General features: G+C 49.9%; 6 protein-coding genes, 2 long non-coding RNA genes and 2 pseudogenes across 11 annotated transcripts in view; all 10 read right to left on the reverse strand.

The window, feature by feature from the left end:
* The window catches only part of LOC127932232 (histone H2A-like), a 27,165-nt gene continuing 1,884 nt past the window's right edge, over positions 1-25,281 (reverse strand). The window contains exon 2 of the mRNA XM_052527224.1: positions 1-306. Coding sequence (XP_052383184.1) covers positions 106-306 — 201 coding nt within the window. The 3' untranslated portion in view covers positions 1-105. The remainder of the gene's footprint in view (positions 307-25,281) is intronic.
* LOC127932235 (histone H2B) lies at positions 8,702-9,135 on the reverse strand. The gene has a single exon (XM_052527227.1). The coding sequence runs from the start codon at positions 9,124-9,126 to the stop codon at positions 8,752-8,754; it is 375 nt and encodes a 124-aa protein (XP_052383187.1). The 5' UTR covers positions 9,127-9,135; the 3' UTR covers positions 8,702-8,751.
* On the reverse strand, positions 9,745-10,148 carry LOC127932238 (histone H4). Its single transcript, XM_052527233.1, has one exon. The coding sequence runs from the start codon at positions 10,115-10,117 to the stop codon at positions 9,806-9,808; it is 312 nt and encodes a 103-aa protein (XP_052383193.1). The 5' UTR covers positions 10,118-10,148; the 3' UTR covers positions 9,745-9,805.
* LOC127932240 (uncharacterized) lies at positions 10,202-11,589 on the reverse strand. Its single transcript, XR_008144641.1, has 3 exons — positions 11,273-11,589; positions 10,856-10,897; positions 10,202-10,542 (listed from the first exon to the last, which is right to left on the reverse strand). It is a non-coding gene; the product is annotated as an uncharacterized LOC127932240 (long non-coding RNA).
* LOC127932231 (histone H3-like) lies at positions 12,287-15,093 on the reverse strand (annotated as a pseudogene).
* Positions 15,299-16,075, reverse strand: LOC127932233 (histone H2A). Its single transcript, XM_052527225.1, has one exon. It carries the CDS (start codon positions 15,952-15,954, stop codon positions 15,568-15,570), a length of 387 nt encoding a protein of 128 aa, XP_052383185.1. The 5' UTR covers positions 15,955-16,075; the 3' UTR covers positions 15,299-15,567.
* LOC118362790 (histone H1) lies at positions 16,485-18,228 on the reverse strand. Its single transcript, XM_035743406.2, has one exon. It carries the CDS (start codon positions 17,228-17,230, stop codon positions 16,607-16,609), a length of 624 nt encoding a protein of 207 aa, XP_035599299.2. The 5' UTR covers positions 17,231-18,228; the 3' UTR covers positions 16,485-16,606.
* Positions 18,474-18,930, reverse strand: LOC127932236 (histone H2B-like; annotated as a pseudogene).
* The window catches only part of LOC127932237 (histone H4), a 24,055-nt gene continuing 18,217 nt past the window's right edge, over positions 19,444-25,281 (reverse strand). For 2 of the 3 annotated variants that reach the window (XM_052527231.1, XM_052527229.1), the window contains one exon: positions 19,444-19,898. In XM_052527231.1, coding sequence (XP_052383191.1) covers positions 19,505-19,816 — 312 coding nt within the window. In that variant the 5' untranslated portion in view covers positions 19,817-19,898 and the 3' untranslated portion in view covers positions 19,444-19,504. The remainder of the gene's footprint in view (positions 19,899-25,281) is intronic. The other variant, XM_052527232.1, reaches the window with a different exon arrangement.
* Positions 20,361-22,408, reverse strand: LOC127932239 (uncharacterized). 2 transcript variants are annotated; one of them, XR_008144640.1, is made up of 3 exons: positions 21,265-22,408; positions 20,847-20,888; positions 20,361-20,520 (listed from the first exon to the last, which is right to left on the reverse strand). It is a non-coding gene; the product is annotated as an uncharacterized LOC127932239 (long non-coding RNA). The 2 variants fall into 2 exon arrangements; XR_008144639.1 differs by having other exon boundaries at positions 20,361-20,533.

The raw sequence follows: 25,281 nt of genomic DNA on the forward strand, positions 1-25,281 counted from the left end.
GGCCAGCCATAGAAAGGAAACTTTGCGCTTTTGCTGAGCTAGGTGGTTGGCTCTTAAAAGAGCCTTTGGGGGTTGAGTAGTCAAGTTGCAGCCGCACCAGCGATTTTACTTGGCTTTGACGGCCTTCTCAGTCTTCTTGGGGAGCAGCACTGCCTGGATGTTGGGCAGAACACCACCCTGAGCGATGGTCACGCCGCCAAGCAGTTTGTTCAGCTCCTCGTCGTTACGGACTGCCAGCTGCAGGTGACGGGGGATGATACGAGTCTTCTTGTTGTCACGGGCAGCGTTTCCGGCCAACTCCAGGATCTCAGCAGTCAGGTACTCGAGCACTGCGGCCAGGTAGACTGGTGCGCCAGCGCCCACACGCTCGGCGTAGTGGCCTTTGCGCAGCAGCCTGTGCACACGGCCCACGGGGAACTGGAGCCCGGCACGGGATGAACGTGTCTTTGACTTCGCCCTGGCCTTGCCTCCGGTTTTGCCTCTTCCGCTCATATTGGTAGACTCAGTATGTCACAGAAAATCTGAATGAACCGCTGGCCACCTCGAGAGCCTTACTTATACCTCGCCACAAAAGGCATCGATTGGCCACCGGACCGGTGTGGCCTTATCCAATTGGAGTGAGGGAGGGACAGACAGACAGTCCTAAGCCCGCCCCCACCCGCCCGCAGGCAGGCAGCAGAGTGACAAGGGCTAGGCCACTCTGTTTCCCTCCGACTTTTGTTACTTTTTCTCGTTGGCGGGAGCGCCAAAGTGACAACTCAAATCACTGAAACATGTATCAATCAAATCGAGAGTGGCTCATAATACAAATGGCTGCAACCCACTATAGTATGTATTCTTCTTATTATCACGATCAATGTGACATGTGAATTCTAACACATATCACAACAATGTTGACAGGTGAGGGTGCTGCACTCTTGAGTGACAAATGTAAAGCCATTTTGCCACTCGAAAATGTGGTGCGTAAAAGTCATTCATTTCATTTCTTTTGCACCACGGGTAGGTAGGTAGGTAGGTAGGTAGGTAGGCAGTAATACACTGTCCAACGACATGCTTACTTGCACTGTGTGTGTGTGTGTGTGATGTTTTATGAGTCCTTTAGTGGGATTTGGAGCCTGCTCTTTGTGCACAGTGTGTTTTTTCTTGTGCTAGGTAGTCTCTCTCTCTCTCATCCAGATGAGGTGAGGGCCAAAGTAGTTGAGCTCACCTTGTCTCTGGACTCCGCAGTGTGACTCGTGCCGGTCTTTGTGTCTGTGGGTCTTGGTGTCTGGCTGTGCGGCCGGCGCTATGGAGGCTGGCGCCCCATGTGCTTGTTCGCCCTGATACAGGCCTAGAGAGAGCGATGTGGAGGCGCTTCTCCTCCTCCTCCCTCTTGTACAGGTGGAACGATAGTTACCGGAGTGTAACTCCAGTTCTATGAGTGGAGCGGAGCCCCATAGGGGAGCTCTGCTCCTAGTGGTTTACCCCGCTGCCTAGGCAGCGAATAGCCCGAGAAAAAATGATGCACACACCTACAGCCAATAGGAGTACAGGTGTCCCTATATAAGGGGATGCTTCCCCTCAATCAGCCTCCAGAAAAATTATCTTCAGCGAGACTGGGGGTCGGCAGGGCCTTAAGCCCTATGGGGCTCCGCTCCACTCATAGAACTGGAGTTACACTCCGGTAACTATCGTTCTACATCGTGGAGCTCCGCCCCATAGGGGAGCTCTGCTCCTAGTGGTTTAAGGCTGAGCGAAACGCTCCCAAAATGTACTCCCTGCCGAGCCAAAAACACTTTCCCCTTAAGAAAAGGTCAGCTCAGCAATGGCTGCGACCAAATCCCACAGTACTGCAATTTATTGTGAACCACACTAAATTACAATGTACTGTGTCTTTGATCTAATCCGCTCACTCAGTCTAAAGGCAAAGCCAATGACTAGTGAGCAGATCATAGAATATGAGTCATACTAACTGCACCACAGATAGATTAACTCAACTCTATTGATATACCGATTGGTCTAATAGTACTGTAATACCCATTACAGAACTATACCCCTAATCGCTCTGCCCAACACAGTCATAGACTGGTGGGCAAGATATAACACATGACTCAACTGTGCCACTCAGCCAGGAGTCATGTCCTGCAGTCCTTGTAATAAAGGAGAAAATACGGACCTGATGGGAACCCTGCCCATTAATCCAGTGTTTTCCCGCCTTAATTCTAGTCTTCACCTCAACAAAACTGAGTACAGGCTGAACCAGTTAGAAGACATGCTCACTGCTTTCTCAGTGTAACCCGCCACACTCAATGCATAGGCAGAGCCAATGATTCGTGGGCAGACGATAGAATTTAGGTCAACTATTCTGCCTCAGCAGATAGATGATGCCTCAATATTCTCTCAACTTTATTGACCGGTCTAATAGTCAGGTAACACTAGGTTACAGTACTATTTCCCAGCACAATGACACACTGGTGGCAGTCTAGACATTCCCTGTTGTATTGACAGTGTCAAACAAAGGTCATGTTACATGTGTGTGTCTCTCTCTCTTCTGTTAAAAAGGAGCGGACCTAATGGGAACACGTCTCATTAGTCCTGCACCCTTTCTTAACTCAAGTTCTGCCCTCAACAACGCTGAGTACAGAACGAGCTAGAGAGTTAGACGACACGTCCAACAGGTAGAATCGGATAAAAGGAGACGGTGACGACCACGACGCCGCTGCACAAATATCCTCTACCCCAGTTCCTCTGAAAAGTGCCGTAGACGCCGCTACTCCACGAGCGGAGTGGGCTCTTACGCCATGAGGCATTGGTCGCCCTGCCGCCTCATAAGCCGTCTCAATGCCTTCGCAAAGCCAATGAGACAGCCGCTGTTTTGAAAGTGGTCTACCCAGTGCGTTAGCACCGTGACACACAAACAACTGAGGTGATGACCTAATCATCGCCGTGCGCTGCACGTAGCACGCCAAGGCGCGCACCGGGCACAGGCGATGAAGTCTCTCCTCTCTCCGCTCATCATGAGGAGGGGGGAGAAAGCCCATAGCTCAACAGTCTGCGACCTGTATGAGCTCTTAATAACCTTCGGCGTAAATGCCGGGTTAGGACGTAACACCGCTCTGCTCAAGTCGCCGTTTATGGCAAGGCAGTCGGGTCTCGTCGAAAGAGCACACAAATCACTGACACGCTTGGCTGTAGTCAAGGCAAGCAACAGTGCGGTCTTCAGAGACAACATCTTGAGGGGAATTTGATTCAATGGTTCGAACGGCGTCTCACAGAGCGCCTCGAGTACCAAAGTTAAATCCCACTGTGGTAGCGTGGCTCTAGCCATTGGCCTAAGCCGCCGCGTTCCCAATAGAAACCGTTTCACTAGAGGGTGACTGAAAACAGTGTCTCTGTCAAACCCCTCATGACAAGCTGAAATCGCTGCCGCGAACACTTTAATGGTGGCGGCTGAGCGCTGCTTGTCAAACATGAACTGTAGGAAAGAGAGCACACTCTCAACCTGACAGCACACGGGATCCACATTCTCTGTGGCGCACCATTGTGAAAACATGTTCCATCTACTGGCATAAGTCCTGTATGTGGAACTGGCACGTGAGCCCTGTATCGTTCTGATTACCGAATCAGATAACCCACGGCGCTCTAACCTGTCCCTCTCAGGAGCCAGACCTTCAGTGGCTGGCCGATTAGAGGCAAATGCTCTATCATGCCTGCCGCCAGAGACATCGCGTCCTGTCGATGTGGAATTGGCCATGATGGTGCAATCGACATTTGAATCATCTCCGCGTACCACGGAGCCCCTGGGCGGTCGGGGGCTATCAATATGATTGACAGCCCTCCTGTTCTCACACGGGCTAGCAGTGGGAGAATGCAGGACAGCGGTGGAAATGCGTACAGGAGAACCTCCGGCCACTGGTGCGCAAAAGCGTCTATCCCTAGTGGCGGTTCGTCCTGGGCTCGTAGAGAAAACCATAGGGGACATTGCGCGTTCACACGTGACGCGAACAGGTCCACCTCGGCTCTCCCGAACCGTTCCCATATTTGGAGAACAACATCGGGGTGCAGTCGCCACTCGTCGTCTCGGGGACCCCCTCGAGACATGAGGTCTGCTCCGATATTCTGACAGCCTGGAATGTGCGCTGCTGTCAACGAGCGAAGGTGCTCGTGAGCCCACAGCCACAATTCCTCCGCCAACCGGTGGAGTGCAGGAGACCTGACTCCCCCTTGGCGATTTATATAGGCTACTGTCGTTCTGTTGTCTGACCAAACCAGCACGTCGTGTCCCCGTAGGGTGGACACGAAGTGGGTCAGAACCAGTAGAACCGTTTCCAATTCCAGGAGGTTGATGTGACGTCCCGATTGGGACCACACACCTCCGACTGCCCGAGCCTGACATGTCCCTCCCCATCCAGTCAGACAAGCGTCTGTGTACACTGGAATGTGGGATGACACCCTGCCTATTGCGACCCCGTGTGCCATTACGCACGGGTCTCTCCAATAGTTCAGGTCCGCTCTGAGCGAGAGGGGAACTGTCAACAACCGACGAGGGTGCCTCACTGGGTCCAGTCGTAGTTGAGCAAACCATCGCTGTGTTTTGCGCATGTGCAAAAGTCCCAGCGGAACCACGGAGTGGGCAGACGACATGAGACCCAAAACCTTCTCAGGGCTAACAACAAGGCAGCCCGTCGAGGATCCGATATTCGCGCCCTCATAGTCACAGTGTCTATCTATAATCCCAGATAGACAATCTGTTGACTGGGCCAAGGCGCACTCTTGAATCACTGTCTGTGTGTGATCGCCAGCTCTGCTGACGAGGCCAAAACCAGTAGGTCGTCTAGGTAGGCTATTAGCCTTATCCCCTGACGGCGCAACGGCTCCAATGCCGCCTCCACACATTTGGAAAACGTGCGAGGTGCCAGGGCGTACCCGAATGGCATTCTCGCATACTCGTACGCCACCCCTTGAAAGGCGAAACGCAGGAACTTCCTGTGACGCGGAAGTACCGGCACATGAAAGTATGCGTCCTTTAGATCTATGCTTACACAAAAGTCTCTGTTGTGAATACATTCCAGTAGACGTTTTGTCGTGAGCATTCGGAAAGGCCGTTTGGCTACGCTCTCGTTGAGAGTGCGTAAATCCAATATTGGCCTCACCCCCCCCGTCTTTTTTGGCACTAGGAAATAGGGCGAATATAGCCCGCTGTTCCTTTGCTCCTGGGGAACTACTGTGACCGCCTCCTTCGCCAAAAGTTCCATAATCTCTTTCACAAGAGCGGCTACTTTCTCTGGCGTCTTCATCACCGTCTCCACCACACCCGAGAAGGGGGGTGGAGTTTGATGGAATTGAATGGCATAACCCTTCTCCAGCGTCCGACTTAGCCAGGAGGAGAGGGTGCAGCTTCTCCGCCACTCCCAATAGTGCTCTGAGAGCGGGAGAGCGCGAAGCTGTGGTACAGACAGTAGGAAGGACCTGTATTCCTCTATAGCCCAAGCCGCCGCTGTCTCCCAACACTGAAGTGGTGGAACAGCCCAAGGTGGGCCCCCTACGAAAGGGGGAGGGAACACTAGCGCGTTCTGTGAGAATCGGGGGCGCCGACACTTCGGTTATGCATGTAACCTTGTGGTTCCAGCCCTCCTTGAACTCAGCACGGGTCTGCGCTACACTAATTGAGGCACCGGCCTGAATTAGTGCGCCGTCTCCCAATAGCGACTGCTTCATCGGCCTACTATGGGGCTGTGTACGCAGGCTGCTATTAAAACTCCTCTCTACTTCACTCCTCAGAGTGTGTAGTGTTGGGTTTTTATGAGGTAGAGCATGACGGCTCATTACGAGCGTCCGTCTTGCTTTCCCTTTGTCATTCCCACTCACAACGGCCCTCTGTGTGTGCTCAGCTCCGCAATGGGCTGAGCTGCACACAGCGGTGAGAGGAAGAGAGAGAGATAGAGCGAGGAGGAATCTGAGCGGTCTCAGTTTTGTTTTGGAAAAGAGGTTCTCTTGTGACAAAGTCAGATGGAACACATTCTTTATTAAACACTACAACTCCTCCATCCCTTTGCAGGGGTGGGGGATGAACAGTGGGCGCCATCACAAGAAGTGCGGCGCTCTCTCCCGTCCTCTCCCCCTCGTCCCGTCATGGCCGTCGCCTCTTCTGACTGCCTCTCGGCTGCCAGGGCGACGAAATAAACGGGGTCTCTCTCGTCGGTTTCACCGCCGCCTTCTCTGGTGCTACCGGAGGGGCGGGGCCCGCTCTAGGTACTCCAGGTGCGGCTGCTCGACGGGCTCTCCGTCTGCCCGTAGACCCTGGTCTACTGGAGACGGTGGAGCGATGGGGATATTTCGTAGCTGTTCTAGACCCTCCTGCCAAGGGCAGGTGTCTCGCCAGCTGCTTTCTCTCCTCCTCAAGCTTCCCAAAATGCGCCGTCGCATCAGTGACGGCGGCTCCAAAGAGACCGCTGTCAGAAATGGGGGCGTTCAATAGGGCGGCTTTGTCGGTCTCCTTCATAGCCGTCAAAGACAGCCAGAGGTGTCGTTCCATTACCACCGAAGTGGCCATAGATCTCCCCGCACATACAGCCGATGCCTGTGTGAGATGGAGAATGGCGCCGGAAATCTTCGACGCTTCCTCCATCTCCTCTCCCGACAGCCCCTCTCTACCCGTGGTCAGACGGGATAGAGAGGCTGCCAAGAGGGCAATATTATTCGCTGCTGCTACAGCCTGTGTACCAAGGACAAAGGACTTCTCAGCCAGCTGTGCTGTGAGACGGTCCTTAGTCGTTGGTAATGTGGGTCTCTTGGCAGACAGCCAAGAGCTCGAACCTGGCACGAGGTACGCAGCTAGGGCGGCCTCGAGCTTAGGGATCTCTTGTGGCCGTTGTCTGGCAACGTTAGTGAATGGAATATACGCCTTCACCGGCGCTCTGGCCGTCAAAGGCGTTTCCCATGCACCCTCCACATACTTGGCGAGCGAGGGCATGGTCGGTGCCAAAAGTACCGCTGCCCGTCTAGGTCTGGAATAGGGGCCGCCCACCATTAAATCCACTTCCGAAACGGAGGGGATGGGGGGCAGTGTAACTCCCAACCTGCTCGCAGCCCGCTCAATGAGCCCTGTAAAATCAGAGCGCAGAGAGGCTACTGCGTAGGAGGGGGCTGCTGAAAATTCAGAGCCCGTCTCGTCCTCGCCTAAGGATGAGAAAATCACCTCACTCTCCCTGGGGAGGGGGTTCTCTTCAGCCTCGGTCGGTAGACTGGATTTTATCTGAGAATAATCCAGACACTTCCCAACATCCTCATCCTCTCTAGAGGCGCTGTCATCATATGACGCCTCAGAGCCTGAGGCTATCATAGAAATCGCATCCTCGAGAGGGAAATCCTCAATGAAAAATGCCCATCGCTGTTTCCTCTCCTTTAAAGAAAGGAGTGAACAGCTAGCGCATTCCGGAGGATCTGTGAGGCCGCCCCATGCATGCTTTGAACCTAAGCACACAAAACAAAGTTTGTGCTGGTCCAAAGCCGCCATAGTGGGGCAGCGACACTGAGCTCTTAAAAGAGCTTTTGGGGGTGGAAAAGTGCTCATTGAAGGACGACGTCGACAACAGGATATCGACGAAGGGTTCGTCCTGAGATTCTTCTCTTCTCTTCTAGGCTTCTTCAGTCCAGTCCTGTCGCTGAAGATAATGGGAGGCTGATTGAGGGGAAGCATCCCCTTATATAGGGACACCTGTACTCCTATTGGCTGTAGGTGTGTGCATCATTTTTTCTCAGGCTATTCGCTGCCTAGGCAGCGTGGTAAATCACTAGGAGCAGAGCTCCCCTATGGGGCGGAGCTCCACGATGTAGAACCTCACCGTTCGACTTTCGGGTGGAGCGGTGCGTACTGCTTTTCCTGTGCTATTTGTCTCCTAAATGGCCTAAAAGTGCATCCGATTGCGAGCACCATTGATTGTGGAGTGAGCCGAGATGTCTGGCAAGGGAGTCAAATGGTTTGGCGTCCCCTGATGTGCACCTTGGTGTTTTAAAGGAGAGCTCTTTTGGGGACCTTAAAACACATGCACTTGTGAGGCCTGGCTGAGACTAGTTTCACGTTGTATTCGTCATGTGTCCAGGAGGCACAGGAAATAATACACTGTCCAACGACATGCTTACTTGCACTGTGTGTGTGTGTGATGTTTTATGAGTCCTTTAGTGGGATTTGGAGCCTGCTCTTTGTGCACAGTGTGTTTTTTCTTGTGCTAGGTAGTCTCTCTCTCTCTCTCTCATCCAGATGAGGTGAGGTGAGGGCCAAAGTAGTTGAGCTCACCTTGTCTCTGGACTCCGCAGTGTGACTCGTGCCGGTCTTTGTGTCTGTGGGTCTTGGTGTCTGGCTGTGCGGCCGGCGCTATGGAGGCTGGCGCCCCATGTGCTTGTTCGCCCTGATATAGGCCTAGAGAGAGCGATGTGGAGGCGCTTCTCCTCCTCCCTCTTGTACAGGTGGAACGGCAAGTTTCAATCGGTGACTGTTGTTCATGTGTGCAGAGGGTCCCTGCTTCGGCCTAAAGTGATACAGGCTCCAGTCATTGGAGCACGAGTGGAATCCCACTCACTGTGTTCTACTGGCATGCACATATTCCTACCCTGTTCATGTCAGCATTGTTTATCCCCCCCCCCAAAAAAAAATTGGACACACCACTCTCACATGTCCACACACACACACACAATGGATTAGCTTTTTTCACTGACAGGGTGGGTGGCTCTTAAAAGAGCCTTTGGGTTACTACAGCACTCCAAATGCGCTGTTTACTTGGAGCTGGTGTACTTGGTCACGGCCTTGGTGCCCTCGGACACTGCGTGCTTGGCCAGCTCTCCGGGGAGCAGCAGGCGCACTGCGGTCTGGATCTCCCTGGAGGTGATGGTGGAACGCTTGTTGTAGTGGGCCAGGCGAGACGACTCTCCGGCGATGCGCTCGAAGATGTCGTTCACGAACGAGTTCATGATTCCCATGGCCTTGGAGGAGATGCCGGTATCGGGGTGGACCTGCTTCAGGACTTTGTACACGTAAATGGCGTAGCTCTCCTTCCTAGACTTTCGGCGCTTCTTGCCGCCTTTCCCTGCGGTCTTGGTGACGGCTTTCTTGGAGCCCTTCTTGGGCGCGGACTTTGCTGGCTCGGGCATGACGCTGATGTCTCATTGCTTCTCACAAACGAATGAGGGGCGGAGAGCCCTTTCCCTCTTATGAAGACGAAGCTAAGCTAATTCGCCGGCCGTGGACACACCCCTGCTTTCTCATAGGCGCCCCTGCCATTTGCCCGGTGGAGCTGAGCGCGCATAAGAGCCTTCCACTCAGAGGCTTGCTTCCCTAACAAAGACCTGTCCCCCTTATTCCATAGCCTATGCTCTGTCACTGGTGGGGAATGGTGTGTTTAAAAAAAAATACCCATGCAATGGCCAGAAATAAAGCCCCCCTTTTTGGACTTGGTGGGGATTTACCAGCCGTGGTGCCTTTATTTCGGGTGTCTCGTAATACGACTGTACGCAAAGCCTGCGCTGAACATAGCCTCCTGTCATGAACACTTCTTCCCCGTCCACTCAGAGTGGCTCATGGTTTAATACGACTGTACTGAACATAGCCTCCTGTCATAAACACTTCTTCCCCGTCCACTCAGAGTGGCTCATGGTTTAATACGACTGTACTGAACATAGCCTCCTATCATAAACACTTCTTCCCCGTCCACTCAGAGTGGCTCATGGTTTAATACGACAATGGATTTGGCCCTTTTGAAGCGGATGTGGGTGGCTCTTAAAAGAGCCTTTGGGTTCAAGTCGGGATGTTGACGTTCCGAGAAGAGTGCGTTTAACCGCCGAAACCGTACAGGGTGCGTCCCTGGCGTTTCAGAGCGTAGACCACGTCCATGGCCGTAACGGTCTTCCTCTTGGCGTGCTCGGTGTAGGTGACGGCGTCACGGATCACGTTCTCAAGGAACACCTTCAGGACACCGCGGGTCTCCTCGTAGATCAGCCCGGAGATACGCTTCACGCCGCCACGGCGAGCCAGACGGCGAATGGCGGGCTTGGTGATTCCCTGGATGTTATCGCGGAGAACCTTACGGTGACGCTTGGCGCCTCCTTTTCCGAGTCCCTTGCCGCCTTTACCTCTTCCAGACATTGTGTGTTCGCTAGCTGAGTTCAAGTGAATTAATGACGTAATTTCTTCTGCTTGGTTATTATCTGCGTTTGGTGGACTCTCCAGGGCTACAACACAAATGGCTACTCTACCCCTGCCTGGAGTTGGGAAACACTGAACTAGTAGGATTCAACCCACTGCAGTTGCCAGTCACACCTAATAGAGATAGGCGTAAAAAAACTCTAATAGTGTCACAAGTACAAAGGAGAAACGAAGTGGAACATACGGGAAACAAATACACAAGGAATGCCACAAATCCTAAGGGGTCCGATATGTCACCTCAGCAGTCATGTAGCTCTTGAAGGCCATGTAATAACATCATTCTTCGTTTTCTTCCCTAGACAGGATCCAGGTGGCCATGGGAAGGGTGGTGATACCTCTGCAAGCTGAAACGCTGTAAAACATTCCTCAGACACCCACCCAACACACACACACAATAAAGGGATCGTTTTCCTATGCGTACAGAGGTGATAGGCATGTGCAAATATTGTATGGTACTTTTTTCAAAAACCAATAACATAGCCTTATATTATGGAAATAGTGGTATGAGGCCAGATAGCCTCAGATGTTGCATCGAATGATCTCAACAGGTCATTTCAAAGGGGACAAATGAGGCCCAAGGGCACATACTGGCGATTGATCAATCAGTGCAGTTGATTCACATCTCAGATGTGACTAGGTTTCATCTTACAACTTATTGTTGCCATAATTGTCTCTTACCTCTACTTAGTGGCTGCCGGCCTTCAACTTGCTGGGATGCAGCTAGTGTCATCAAAGCACAAAGAATAGCAAGTTAGAAGAAATAGGTTAAGGTTACGAAAAGGCTTAGGCTTAACCCAAATGTCACGTCCGTTCGTAGCTCTACTCCGTGTAGGCACAACAAGTCATCACACAGAGAGAGAGCACACTTGAAGCACAACTGCACTGCCTGGAAGGCCGCAACGGACTGAATAGGAATCCCTCAAACAGCATGCTAACTACATTCCGCTTTATGATGTCACAGTCAGCCCCTCGGAACACTGGTCCTCAACAATCTCAAACACCTTGGATACCCAAGCCAAACATTCTCTAACCAGTCACATTCACAAATCAACCAGGAGAAGAAGGCTGCCAGGAATTGAATGCTGAAAAGCTAACCTTCTTCACAGAGCAACATCATAGGACTGGGAGTTTGTGTTCAACAGCAGGTTAGACTCTGTCACTTGTTCCCTTCAACTGCTTGCGTTCCCCTATTAACAAGGGCTTACTTCTTCTATAGGCTACAGTGCAGATACTTCACATGCAGAGTACTTCACATGCAGAGTACAACAACAAATAACAGAGGGCCTGTTACCACACCCTATAGGCTAGGAGTTGAACTTGGACCACAATTTTGTAATTAGCCTGCAGCATAAATTACACCTCCCTAACGGGGACATAAAGTGGAAATGGAGTTGCGACACATAGAAGAAAAGTCCTAATCAAATAGCCACATTTTTTCCCTTTTTTAATCTTCTCACCTTTATTTAATTAACCAGGTAGGCAAGTTGAGAACAACTTCTCATTTACAATTGCGACCTGGCCAAGATAAAGCAAAGCAGTTCGACACATACTACGACACAGACTTACACATGGAGTAAAACAAACATACAGTCAATAATACAGTATAAACAACTCTATATACGATGTGAGCAAATGAGGTGAGATAGGGAGGTAAAGGCAAAAAAGGCCATGGTGGCAAAGTAAATACAATATAGCAAGTCAAACACTGGAATTGTACATTTGCAATGGAAGAAATGTGCAAAGTAGAAATAAAAATAATGGGGTGCATAGGAGCAAAATAAATTCATTAAATACAGTAGGGAAAGAGCTAGTTGTTTGGCCTAAACTATAGGTGGGCTATGTACAGGTGCAGTAATCTGTAAGATGCTCTGACAGTTGGTGCTTAAAGCTAGTGAGGGAGATAAGTGTTTCCAGTTTCAGAGATTTTTGGACTTCCTTCCAGTCATTGGCAGCAGAGACCTGGAAGGAGATGCGGCCAAAGAAAGAATTGGGTTTGGGGGTGACTAGAGAGATATACATACACCTGTTTAGCAGAAATGCTTGTGTTAACGACTCCAACAGCACAGTCAAGTCTAACAAGTAAGATCGAACCATGTTCCAACATTCCACACAATACACCCAAATGGAATTGGAATACATCAAAATATGGACGAGCAATGTCAGACCGTCCGTAGACTAACATGAGCTATGCAAACGACCTCCACGTTAGGAATGTGCCCAGTGGTATCTAACAAAAACACACACCTCCGTGGAACCCACATGGCAAGACAGGAAGGAAGACATGCAGAAGTGCTCATGAAGAGGACATGAAGAAGACCGGAATCATCTCCAATCAAGTGAACAATGTCAAAGGAGTAGGTCAAGTCATATAGATAGGGAGACATTTCACCGCCACCCGCTGTACCACAAGTCATTTTTCCAACACTGGCTCATCATTCAAGCCACATAGGAAGGGATCTTAACACCCACCACCTGCTGGATCAGAAGTGCCACTCACAATGGCCACACAGAGCATTTCTCCCTCAAACCTGATGCAATTGTCACAACAAGTACGTGGTCAAATGTCACTATTACTTCATTTGACTGCTCTTAAATCATATTCACTTAACCCTTTTGTTCACCTGCTGATGTTCTGCTGGTTTGTCTCTTGCAGATTTGGACATCATGTGAATGTATGTTTCTCAAGTATCAAAAGAGGGTAAGTTACATTGACCTACTTTATGAAAAACGGAATGCTACTTTTCTCTCTAGCCTACTGCACTCTTTATCTGTAAGCTCTGGATGCCATTACCCCATGTAGCCTATAGAACTTTATCTCGACGACCACATTTTACACCAATGCACCCCGAGAATCGGTTGATGGTCGGGAATCAAGTGGATGATTCTGGGACCAATTATAGGAGGGGCTCTGTTGGATGAGGGGTGTACTGAACTGTGCCTATAGCATGTCAAGTATCCCTCCAACGGGAAATAGGCGTTGCCAAATGGCCAGGGGCGCTGTCTTTTTCAGCACCACGGAGCTCCGCTATTACCTGTCTCATGACTGAAGATGCAACGGCAGACAATTCCCGCTCTTTGGTCCGGCAATGACACACTTTAGCCGTGTCATTGCTGCATTTAACTGGCAGCCTGTATTTAGGGCATTTACTTTGTCTTATCATTTCGAATCCTCAGCAAATATTCTTTTAAAAATGAGCTAAATCCCACATCAGAAGTCGACTTCAAATCACGCCAAAGACACACGACTCTACTCAACGGGAGTCAGTACTATCAAATATTCTGCACAGTGAAGGTGTCATGTGCTGAGCCATTTAGTTCCTTATGAAGCCTATTTACGAAGCCAATGCAGCAATCAACACGTACCTGCCTGCATTGGTGATTGCTATTTTGTAACTGGTCAACTACTAATAGGGCAATCATCCCGGCTGCTTGTGTCCTGTTTCGTAACAGCTCTTTTGCAAGCCCTTGATGATTATTACATCGATTGATTCCTGCTGTCCTGATACCTTTTCTCTTAAGGGATCTCGGATCTAGTCTAAAGGACTAACAATGGGTATGGCATTGGAATATTCAATCGCACACTGATTTCATCCCACTAAATAGATTCCTTTCATCTCTCCATGTATTCCACCATATCGAAACAACTTACCTATGCACTCACACAAACAAGCACAGAAGGGCGACTTAATAATATCACGTCTAATTTGGTGGCCTACAACATTGCCTGTACCTTCAACCAAAACGTTGGTACCACTTTTTTTCGACCACCTTTCACTTGCGCTGGACAGAGATATATCATTTTACTTTCAATAGCTTAGTCAGTCGCATGAATTATGGGGTGCGCACAGCTAACGTTGTAATGATCGGATCAAAACATGGATTTTTTTTTGCCATCCAGGAATGTCACATGGCCCAGAAATGATTGAATGGCCATTTTCACAATGGAATAGACAGACTCTAGCATGTTACATTCCAAGAGCAATTGGAATCGAAAAAATACAACTTGCCCCACTTGGGGAGCCGAGGACCGAGTTTGGGAAACGCTGGCCTGAAGATCAAATACCAATAGGGAGCCACTATGACGTGCTGACACGCTGACAGTAACCGCGTTTAACCACAAGATGGCCTCCGTGCTCCACGGTAAACTTTTCCCCTCTCATCAGTGGCACTGCAACATGGGACTTTCAAAGTCAGTTGTTTGCCCTATATCATTACTATCACTTATTACTGCTAGTGTATTTTCCCCTCTTCTACTCTAGGCATACATCTAATCACATATAGAGAGCGTTACTGAAACGACTCAAGTCAGTTAAGAACCAACTCTTATTTACAATCACGGCCGGTGGTGATACAGCCTGGAATCGAACCACGGTCTGTAGGGACTCGAGAGCAGGGAACACGGTGGGAAAGGGGCGTGTACAAATGGAACAAATGTGCCTTTTTGACTGAAATATGGAGGTGGCTCTTAAAAGAGCCTTTGGGGGATTTTGGAGATCAGGTCATCGTTTATGCGCGCTCTCCACGAATACGACGGGCCAGCTGGATGTCCTTGGGATGATGGTCACCCTCTTGGCGTGGATGGCGCACAGGTTGGTGTCCTCGAACAGGCCGACCAGGTAAGCCTCGCTTGCCTCCTGCAGGGCCATCACTGCGGAACTCTGGAAGCGCAGGTCGGTCTTAAAGTCCTGGGCAATTTCTCGCACCAGGCGCTGGAAAGGCAGTTTGCGGATCAGCAGCTCAGTGGACTTCTGGTAACGACGGATCTCTCTAAGAGCCACGGTGCCGGGCCTGTAACGGTGAGGCTTCTTCACGCCGCCGGTGGCCGGGGCGCTCTTGCGTGCAGCCTTGGTGGCGAGCTGCTTCCTGGGTGCTTTGCCACCGGTGGATTTGCGAGCGGTTTGCTTGGTTCTGGCCATGGCGCTAGCTAGCTTCCTTCTTTCACAGTCGGAGTATAGCCTCCAAATGCCTATGTGAAGTTTATAAAGCCGGCAGCGGCGTCTGCTGATTGGTCACCATCTCCGCACCGCCCTGATTGGCCCGTTGCGGAGGCCTCCTCCGCCACCCATTGGACGGGACGCTCGGCCTCTCCGTGCCACCCCAAAACGCAACCCCCCCCCCCTCGCCGAGGCGCGCTTGGGTCTTTTGTTAGGGCCGCGAGCAACGTTACACTTTACGCGCAATAATGCTCTCATTTTAGCCTAGTAGTTGTTATTCTTCATTTAGGCCTCATGTGGGCACTTGATACTGTGCCGTGTATATGTATCTAACAAACACGCCAAATAGTTGGCCAGCCATAGAAAGGACACTTTGCGCTTTTGCTGAGCTAGGTGGTTGGCTCTTAAAAGAGCCTTTGGGGGTTGAGTAGTCAAGTTGCAGCCGCACCAGCGATTTTACTTGGCTTTGACGGCCTTCTCAGTCTTCTTGGGGAGCAGCACTGCCTGGATGTTGGGCAGAACACCACCCTGAGCGATGGTCACGCCGCCAAGCAGTTTGTTCAGCTCCTCGTCGTTACGGACTGCCAGCTGCAGGTGACGGGGGATGATACGAGTCTTCTTGTTGTCACGGGCAGCGTTTCCGGCCAACTCCAGGATCTCAGCAGTCAGGTACTCGAGCACTGCGGCCAGGTAGACTGGTGCGCCAGCGCCCACACGCTCGGCGTAGTTGCCTTTGCGCAGCAGCCTGTGCACACGGCCCACGGGGAACTGGAGCCCGGCACGGGATGAACGTGTCTTTGCCTTCGCCCTGGCCTTGCCTCCGGTTTTGCCTCTTCCGCTCATATTGGTAGCTTCAGTATGTCACAGAAAGTCTGAATGAGCCGCTGGCGACCTCGAGAGCCTTACTTATACCTCGCCACAAAAGGCATCGATTGGCCACCGGACCGGTGTGGCCTTATCCAATTGGAGTGAGGGAGGGACAGACAGACAGTCCTAAGCCCGCCCCCCCCACCCCCCCCGCCCGCAGGCAGGCAGGCAGCAGAGTGACAAGGGCTAGGCCACTCTGTTTCCCTCCGACTTTTGTTACTTTTTCTCGTTGGCGGGAGCGCCAAAGTGACAACTCAAATCACTGAAACATGTATCAATCAAATCGAGAGTGGCTCATAATACAAATGGCTGCTGTCCAACCCACTATAGTATGTATTCTTATTATTATCACGATCAATGTGACATGTGAATTCTAACACATATCACAACAATGTTGACAGGTGAGGGTGCTGCACTCTTGAGTGACAAATGTAAAGCCATTTAGCCACTTGAAAATGTGGTGCGTAAAAGTCATTCATTTCATTTCTTTTGCACCACGGGGGTAGGTAGGTAGGCAGGACATACATGGAATGACATGCACTTTTATGGAAAGAGGTGGGTGGCTCTTAAAAGAGCCTTTTGTGGTAACAACATGTGTCGAGTAGAAAGAACACTGTTTGTAATAGGTTTACTTCTTCTTGGGGGCTGCCTTCTTGGCCTTGGCTGCCTTGGGCTTGGCGGCTTTGGGCTTCGCTGCCTTGGTAGCCTTCTTGGGGCTCTTGGCCGCTTTCTTGGCCGCTGCGGCGGGCTTCTTCACCTTCTTTGGGCTCTTGGCGGCCTTTTTGGGTGTAGCGGGCTTCTTGGCCTTCTTGGGGGACTTCTTTGCGGCCACGGCCTTCTTGGCTGCTACCTTCTTGGGCTTCTTGGCAGCGGCGGGCTTCTTGGCGGCCACCTTCTTAGCTTTGGGGGCTGCGGCTTTCTTGGCGGGCTTCTTTGCCTCGACGGCCTTCTTGTTGAGCTTGAAGGAGCCAGAGGCACCGGTGCCCTTGGTCTGGACCAGGGTGCCCTTGGTGACGAGGCTCTTGACGGCGATCTTGACACGGGAGTTGTTCTTCTCCACGTCGTAGCCGCCTGCCGCCAGAGACTTCTTGAGCGCGGCCAGGGACACGCCGCTCCTCTCCTTGGAGGCGGACACCGCCTTGACGATGAGCTCGCCTACGCTGGGTCCCGCTTTCTTGGGCTTGGCTGCTGCCTTCTTCTTGGGTGCCTTGGCCGGCGCGGCGGCGGCGGGTGCTGGTGCGACTTCTGCCATGTCTGTCGTTCGGTCCGGTAAACACACACACTTACAACACTACGGTAGTCTGTGAGGAGGAGTACTTTGCTGTAGACGCTGCTCTGCGCTATTGAAGCTCCACACCGTGCAGGGGGCTGGCCTTAAACGCGACATGAGAACCATGTAGACTCAAGCCACCCAGCTCGGCTTCTCCGGGCTGGCCAAATGCTCTTTCACTTGTGTTTTCTGGTCGCCAATATCGGGCCAAAAGTCACCGACGGAGCCGTGTTTTTGGCCCAAAAGCGAACGGCCCAGCGAGCAGACTTGTGTCCGTTCAGAATAAAGTCATGTGGGCTGCAGAAGCCCCGTGCATTTTGCTGCGACTCGCTCAAAACCTCACCGTTCGACTGTCGGGTGGAGCGGTGCGCACTGCTTTTCCTGTGCTATTTGTCTCCTAAATGGCCTAAAAGTGCATCCGATTGCGAGCACCATTGATTGTGGAGTGAGCCGAGATGTCTGGCAAGGGAGTCAAATGGTTTGGCGTCCCCTGATGTGCACCTTGGTGTTTTAAAGGAGAGCTCTTTTGGGGACCTTAAAACACATGCACTTGTGAGGCCTGGCTGAGACTAGTTTCACGTTGTATTCGTCATGTGTCCAGGAGGCACAGGAAATAATACACTGTCCAACGACATGCTTACTTGCACTGTGTGTGTGTGTGTGTGTGTGTGATGTTTTATGAGTCCTTTAGTGGGATTTGGAGCCTGCTCTTTGTGCACAGTGTGTTTTTTCTTGTGCTAGGTAGTCTCTCTCTCTCTCTCATCCAGATGAGGTGAGGGCCAAAGTAGTTGAGCTCACCTTGTCTCTGGACTCCGCAGTGTGACTCGTGCCGGTCTTTGTGTCTGTGGGTCTTGGTGTCTGGCTGTGCGGCCGGCGCTATGGAGGCTGGCGCCCCATGTGCTTGTTCGCCCTGATATAGGCCTAGAGAGAGCGATGTGGAGGCGCTTCTCCTCCTCCTCCCTCTTGTACAGGTGGAACGGCAAGTTTCAATAGTGACTGTTGTTCATGTGTGCAGAGGGTCCCTGCTTCGGCCTAAAGTGATACAGGCTCCAGTCATTGGAGCACGAGTGGAATCCCACTCACTGTGTTCTACTGGCATGCACATATTCCTACCCTGTTCATGTCAGCATTATTTATCCCCCCCCAAAATTGGACACACCACTCTAACATGTCCACACACACACACACACACACAATGGATTAGCTTTTTTCACTGACAGGGTGGGTGGCTCTTAAAAGAGCCTTTGGGTTACTACAGCACTCCAAATGCGCTGTTTACTTGGAGCTGGTGTACTTGGTCACGGCCTTGGTGCCCTCGGACACTGCGTGCTTGGCCAGCTCTCCGGGGAGCAGCAGGCGCACTGCGGTCTGGATCTCCCTGGAGGTGATGGTGGAACGCTTGTTGTAGTGGGCCAGGCGAGACGACTCTCCGGCGATGCGCTCGAAGATGTCGTTCACGAACGAGTTCATGATTCCCATGGCCTTGGAGGAGATGCCGGATCGGGGTGGACCTGCTTCAGGACTTTGTACACGTAAATGGCGTAGCTCTCCTTCCTAGACTTTCGGCGCTTCTTGCCGCCTTTCCCTGCGGTCTTGGTGACGGCTTTCTTGGAGCCCTTCTTGGGCGCGGACTTTGCTGGCTCGGGCATGACGCTGATGTCTCGTTGCTTCTCACAAACGAATGAGGGGCGGAGAGCCCTTTCCCTCTTATGAAGACGAAGCTAAGCTAATTCGCCGGCCGTGGACACACCCCTGCTTTCTCATAGGCGCCCCTGCCATTTGCCCGGTGGAGCTGAGCGCGCATAAGAGCCTTCCACTCAGAGGCTTGCTTCCCTAACAAAGACCTGTCCCCCTTATTCCATAGCCTATGCTCTGTCACTGGTGGGGAATGGTGTGTTTAAAAAAAAAATACCCATGCAATGGCCAGAAATAAAGCCCCCCTTTTTGGACTTGGTGGGGATTTACCAGCCGTGGTGCCTTTATTTCGGGTGTCTCGTAATACGACTGTACGCAAAGCCTGCGCTGAACATAGCCTCCTGTCATGAACACTTCTTCCCCGTCCACTCAGAGTGGCTCATGGTTTAATACGACTGTACTGAACATAGCCTCCTGTCATAAACACTTCTTCCCCGTCCACTCAGAGTGGCTCATGGTTTAATACGACAATGGATTTGGCCCTTTTGAAGCGGATGTGGGTGGCTCTTAAAAGAGCCTTTGGGTTCAAGTCGGGATGTTGACGTTCCGAGAAGAGTGCGTTTAACCGCCGAAACCGTACAGGGTGCGTCCCTGGCGTTTCAGAGCGTAGACCACGTCCATGGCCGTAACGGTCTTCCTCTTGGCGTGCTCGGTGTAGGTGACGGCGTCACGGATCACGTTCTCAAGGAACACCTTCAGGACACCGCGGGTCTCCTCGTAGATCAGCCCGGAGATACGCTTCACGCCGCCACGGCGAGCCAGACGGCGAATGGCGGGCTTGGTGATTCCCTGGATGTTATCGCGGAGAACCTTACGGTGACGCTTGGCGCCTCCTTTTCCGAGTCCCTTGCCGCCTTTACCTCTTCCAGACATTGTGTGTTCGCTAGCTGAGTTCAAGTGAATTAATGACGTAATTTTTCCTGCTTGGTGCTCTTATTATCTGCGTTTGGTGGACCTGATTGAAGCCAGTGGCACAGAAAGCGCGCGCTTTTGCCTGGCCTCTGCTGCAAAGGGGAGGGCGTTAGTTCTAGGGAACTATGGAGGAAGAAGAAATGAAAGCTACTTACATGTGCGGGAAACACACTCAAATACTGAGCTATGTTGAACACAAGGCCCAACTGTGACAACTGGGGGATCCACTACTAATCTGTGTCCCACTCTTCACATTGATTGATTGTTGTTGTTGTTGTTGTTGTTGTTGTTGTTGTTGTTGTTGTTGCACCTCATTCAACTCTTTCAATCAGCTGTGCCTCCAGGGCTACAACACAAATGGCTACTCTACCCCTGCCTGGAGTTGGGAAACACTGAACTAGTAGGATTCAACCCACTGCAGTTGCCAGTCACACCTAATAGAGATAGGCGTAAAAAAACTCTAATAGTGTCAGTACAAAGGAGAAAGGTGGAACAACGGGAAACAAATACACAAGGAATGCCACAAATCCTAAGGGGTCCGATATGTCACCTCAGCAGTCATGTAGCTCTTGAAGGCCATGTAATAACATCATTCTTCGTTTTCTTCCCTAGACAGGATCCAGGTGGCCATGGGAAGGGTGGTGATACCTCTGCAAGCTGAAACGCTGTAAAACATTCCTCAGACACCCACCCAACACACACACACAATAAAGGGATCGTTTTCCTATGCGTACAGAGGTGATAGGCATGTGCAAATATTGTATGGTACTTTTTTCAAAAACCAATAACATAGCCTTATATTATGGAAATAGTGGTATGAGGCCAGATAGCCTCAGATGTTGCATCGAATGATCTCAACAGGTCATTTCAAAGGGGACAAATGAGGCCCAAGGGCACATACTGGCGATTGATCAATCAGTGCAGTTGATTCACATCTCAGATGTGACTAGGTTTCATCTTACAACTTATTGTTGCCATAATTGTCTCTTACCTCTACTTAGTGGCTGCCGGCCTTCAACTTGCTGGGATGCAGCTAGTGTCATCAAAGCACAAAGAATAGCAAGTTAGAAGAAATAGGTTAAGGTTACGAAAAGGCTTAGGCTTAACCCAAATGTCACGTCCGTTCGTAGCTCTACTCCGTGTAGGCACAACAAGTCATCACACAGAGAGAGAGCACACTTGAAGCACAACTGCACTGCCTGGAAGGCCGCAACGGACTGAATAGGAATCCCTCAAACAGCATGCTAACTACATTCCGCTTTATGATGTCACAGTCAGCCCCTCGGAACACTGGTCCTCAACAATCTCAAACACCTTGGATACCCAAGCCAAACATTCTCTAACCAGTCACATTCACAAATCAACCAGGGAGAAGAAGGCTGCCAGGAATTGAATGCTGAAAAGCTAACCTTCTTCACAGAGCAACATCATAGGACTGGGAGTTTGTGTTCAACAGCAGGTTAGACTCTGTCACTTGTTCCCTTCAACTGCTTGCGTTCCCCTATTAACAAGGGCTTACTTCTTCTATAGGCTACAGTGCAGATACTTCACATGCAGAGTACTTCACATGCAGAGTACAACAACAAATAACAGAGGGCCTGTTACCACACCCTATAGGCTAGGAGTTGAACTTGGACCACAATTTTGTAATTAGCCTGCAGCATAAATTACACCTCCCTAACGGGGACATAAAGTGGAAATGGAGTTGCGACACATAGAAGAAAAGTCCTAATCAAATAGCCACATTTTTTCCCCTTTTTTTAATCTTCTCACCTTTATTTAATTAACCAGGTAGGCAAGTTGAGAACAACTTCTCATTTACAATTGCGACCTGGCCAAGATAAAGCAAAGCAGTTCGACACATACTACGACACAGACTTACACATGGAGTAAAACAAACATACAGTCAATAATACAGTATAAACAACTCTATATACGATGTGAGCAAATGAGGTGAGATAGGGGAGGTAAAGGCAAAAAAAAGGCCATGGTGGCAAAGTAAATACAATATAGCAAGTCAAACACTGGAATTGTACATTTGCAATGGAAGAAATGTGCAAAGTAGAAATAAAAATAATGGGGTGCATAGGAGCAAAATAAATTCATTAAATACAGTAGGGAAAGAGGTAGTTGTTTGGCCTAAACTATAGGTGGGCTATGTACAGGTGCAGTAATCTGTAAGATGCTCTGACAGTTGGTGCTTAAAGCTAGTGAGGGAGATAAGTGTTTCCAGTTTCAGAGATTTTTGGACTTCCTTCCAGTCATTGGCAGCAGAGACCTGGAAGGAGATGCGGCCAAAGAAAGAATTGGGTTTGGGGGTGACTAGAGAGATATACATACACCTGTTTAGCAGAAATGCTTGTGTTACGAGCTCCAACAGCACAGTCAAGTCTAACAAGTAAGATCGAACCATTTTCCAACATTCCACACAATACACCCAAATGGAATTGGAATACATCAAAATATGGACGAGCAATGTCAGACCGTCCGTAGACTAACATGAGCTATGCAAACGACCTCCACGTTAGGAATGTGCCCAGTGGTATCTAACAAAAACACTGTGTGCAGAAGTGCTCAGTGTAAGAGGACATCTAACAAACCCACATGGCACCTCCGTGGAACCCACATGGCAAGACAGGAAGGAAGACATGCAGAAGTGCTCATGAAGAGGACATGAAGAAGACCGGAATCATCTCCAATCAAGTGAACAATGTCAAAGGAGTAGGTCAAGTCATATAGATAGGGAGACATTTCACCGCCACCCGCTGTACCACAAGTCATTTTTCCAACACTGGCTCATCATTCAAGCCACATAGGAAGGGATCTTAACACCCACCACCTGCTGGATCAGAAGTGCCACTCACAATGGCCACACAGAGCATTTCTCCCTCAAACCTGATGCAATTGTCACAACAAGTACGTGGTCAAATGTCACTATTACTTCATTTGACTGCTCTTAAACCCTTTTGTTCACCTGCTGATGTTCTGCTGGTTTGTCTCTTGCAGATTTGGACATCATGTGAATGAATGTATGTTTCTCAAGTATCAAAAGAGGGTAAGTTACATTGACCTACTTTATGAAAAACGGAATGCTACTTTTCTCTCTAGCCTACTGCACTCTTTATCTGTAAGCTCTGGATGCCATTACCCCATGTAGCCTATAGAACTTTATCTCGACGACCACATTTTACACCAATGCACCCCGAGAATCGGTTGATGGTCGGGAATCAAGTGGATGATTCTGGGACCAATTATAGGAGGGGGTCTGTTGGATTGAGGGGTGTACTGAACTGTGCCTATAGCATGTCAAGTATCCCTCCAACGGGAAATAGGCGTTGCCAAATGGCCAGGGGCGCTGTCTTTTTCAGCACCACGGAGCTCCGCTATTACCTGTCTCATGACTGAAGATGCAACGGCAGACAATTCCCGCTCTTTGGTCCGGCAATGACACACTTTAGCCGTGTCATTGCTGCATTTAACTGGCAGCCTGTATTTAGGGCCTTTACTTTGTCTTATCATTTCGAATCCTCAGCAAATATTCTTTTAAAAATGAGCTAAATCCCACATCAGAAGTCGACTTCAAATCACGCCAAAGACACACGACTCTACTCAACGGGAGTCAGTACTATCAAATATTCTGCACAGTGAAGGTGTCATGTGCTGAGCCATTTAGTTCCTTATGAAGCCTATTTACGAAGCCAATGCAGCAATCAACACGTACCTGCCTGCATTGGTGATTGCTATTTTGTAACTGGTCAACTACTAATAGGGCAATCATCCCGGCTGCTTGTGTCCTGTTTCGTAACAGCTCTTTTGCAAGCCCTTGATGATTATTACATCGATTGATTCCTGCTGTCCTGATACCTTTTCTCTTAAGGGATCTCGGATCTAGTCTAAAGGACTAACAATGGGTATGGCATTGGAATATTCAATCGCACACTGATTTCATCCCACTAAATAGATTCCTTTCATCTCTCCATGTATTCCACCATATCGAAACAACTTACCTAGCCTAGAACTTTATGCACTCACACAAACAAGCACAGAAGGGCGACTTAATAATATCACGTCTAATTTGGTGGCCTACAACATTGCCTGTACCTTCAACCAAAACGTTGGTACCACTTTTTTCGACCACCTTTCACTTGCGCTGGACAGAGATATATCATTTTACTTTCAATAGCTTAGTCAGTCGCATGAATTATGGGGTGCGCACAGCTAACGTTGTAATGATCGGGACCAATTATAGGAGGGGGTCTGTTGGATGAGGGGTGTACTGAACTGTGCCTATAGCATGTCAAGTATCCCTCCAACGGGAAATAGGCTTTGCCAAATGGCCAGGGGCGCTGTCTTTTTCAGCACCACGGAGCTCCGCTATTACCTGTCTCATGACTGAAGATGCAACAGCAGACAATTCCCGCTCTTTGGTCCGGCAATGACACACTTTAGCCGTGTCATTGCTGCATTTAACTGGCAGCCTGTATTTAGGGCCTTTACTTTGTCTTATCATTTCGATTCTTCAGCAAATATTCTTTTAAAAATGAACTAAATCCCACATCACAAGTCGACTTCAAATCACGCCAAAGACACACGACTCTACTCAACGGGAGTCAGTACTATCAAATATTCTGCACTGTGAAGGTGTCATGTGCTGAGACATTTAGTTCCTCATGAAGCCTATTTACGAAGCCAATGCAGCAATCAACACGTACCTGCCTGCATTGGTGATTGCTATTTTGTAATTGGTCAACTACTAATAGGGCAATCATCCCCGCTGCTTGTGTCCTGTTTCGTAACAGCTCTTTTGCAAGCCCTTGATGATTACATCTATTGATTCCTGCTGTCCTGATACCTTTTCTCTTAAGGGATCTCGGATCTAGTCTAAAGGACTAACAATGGGTATGGCATTGGAATATTCAATCGCACAGATTTCATCCCACTAAATAGATTCCTTTCATTTCTCCATGTATTCCACCATATCGAAACAACTTACCTATGCACTCACACAAACAAGCACAGAAGGGCGACTTAATAATATCACGTCTAATTTGGTGGCCTACAACATTGCCTGTACCTTCAACCAAAACGTTGGTACCACTTTTTTTTCGACCACCTTTCACTTGCGCTGGACAGAGATATATCATTTTACTTTCAATAGCTTAGTCAGTCGCATGAATTATGGGGTGCGCACAGCTAACGTTGTAATGATCGGATCAAAACATGGATTTTTTTTTTGCCATCCAGGAATGTCACATGGCCCAGAAATGATTGAATGGCCATTTTCACAATGGAATAGACAGACTCTAGCATGTTACATTCCAAGAGCAATTGGAATCGAAAAAATACAACTTGCCCCACTTGGGGACCCGAGGACCGAGTTTGGGAAACGCTGGCCTGAAGATCAAATACCAATAGGGAGCCACTAT

The sequence above is a fragment of the Oncorhynchus keta genome, chromosome 10 (genome assembly GCF_023373465.1).
Source record: "Oncorhynchus keta strain PuntledgeMale-10-30-2019 chromosome 10, Oket_V2, whole genome shotgun sequence".
Classification (NCBI taxonomy): domain Eukaryota; kingdom Metazoa; phylum Chordata; class Actinopteri; order Salmoniformes; family Salmonidae; genus Oncorhynchus; species Oncorhynchus keta.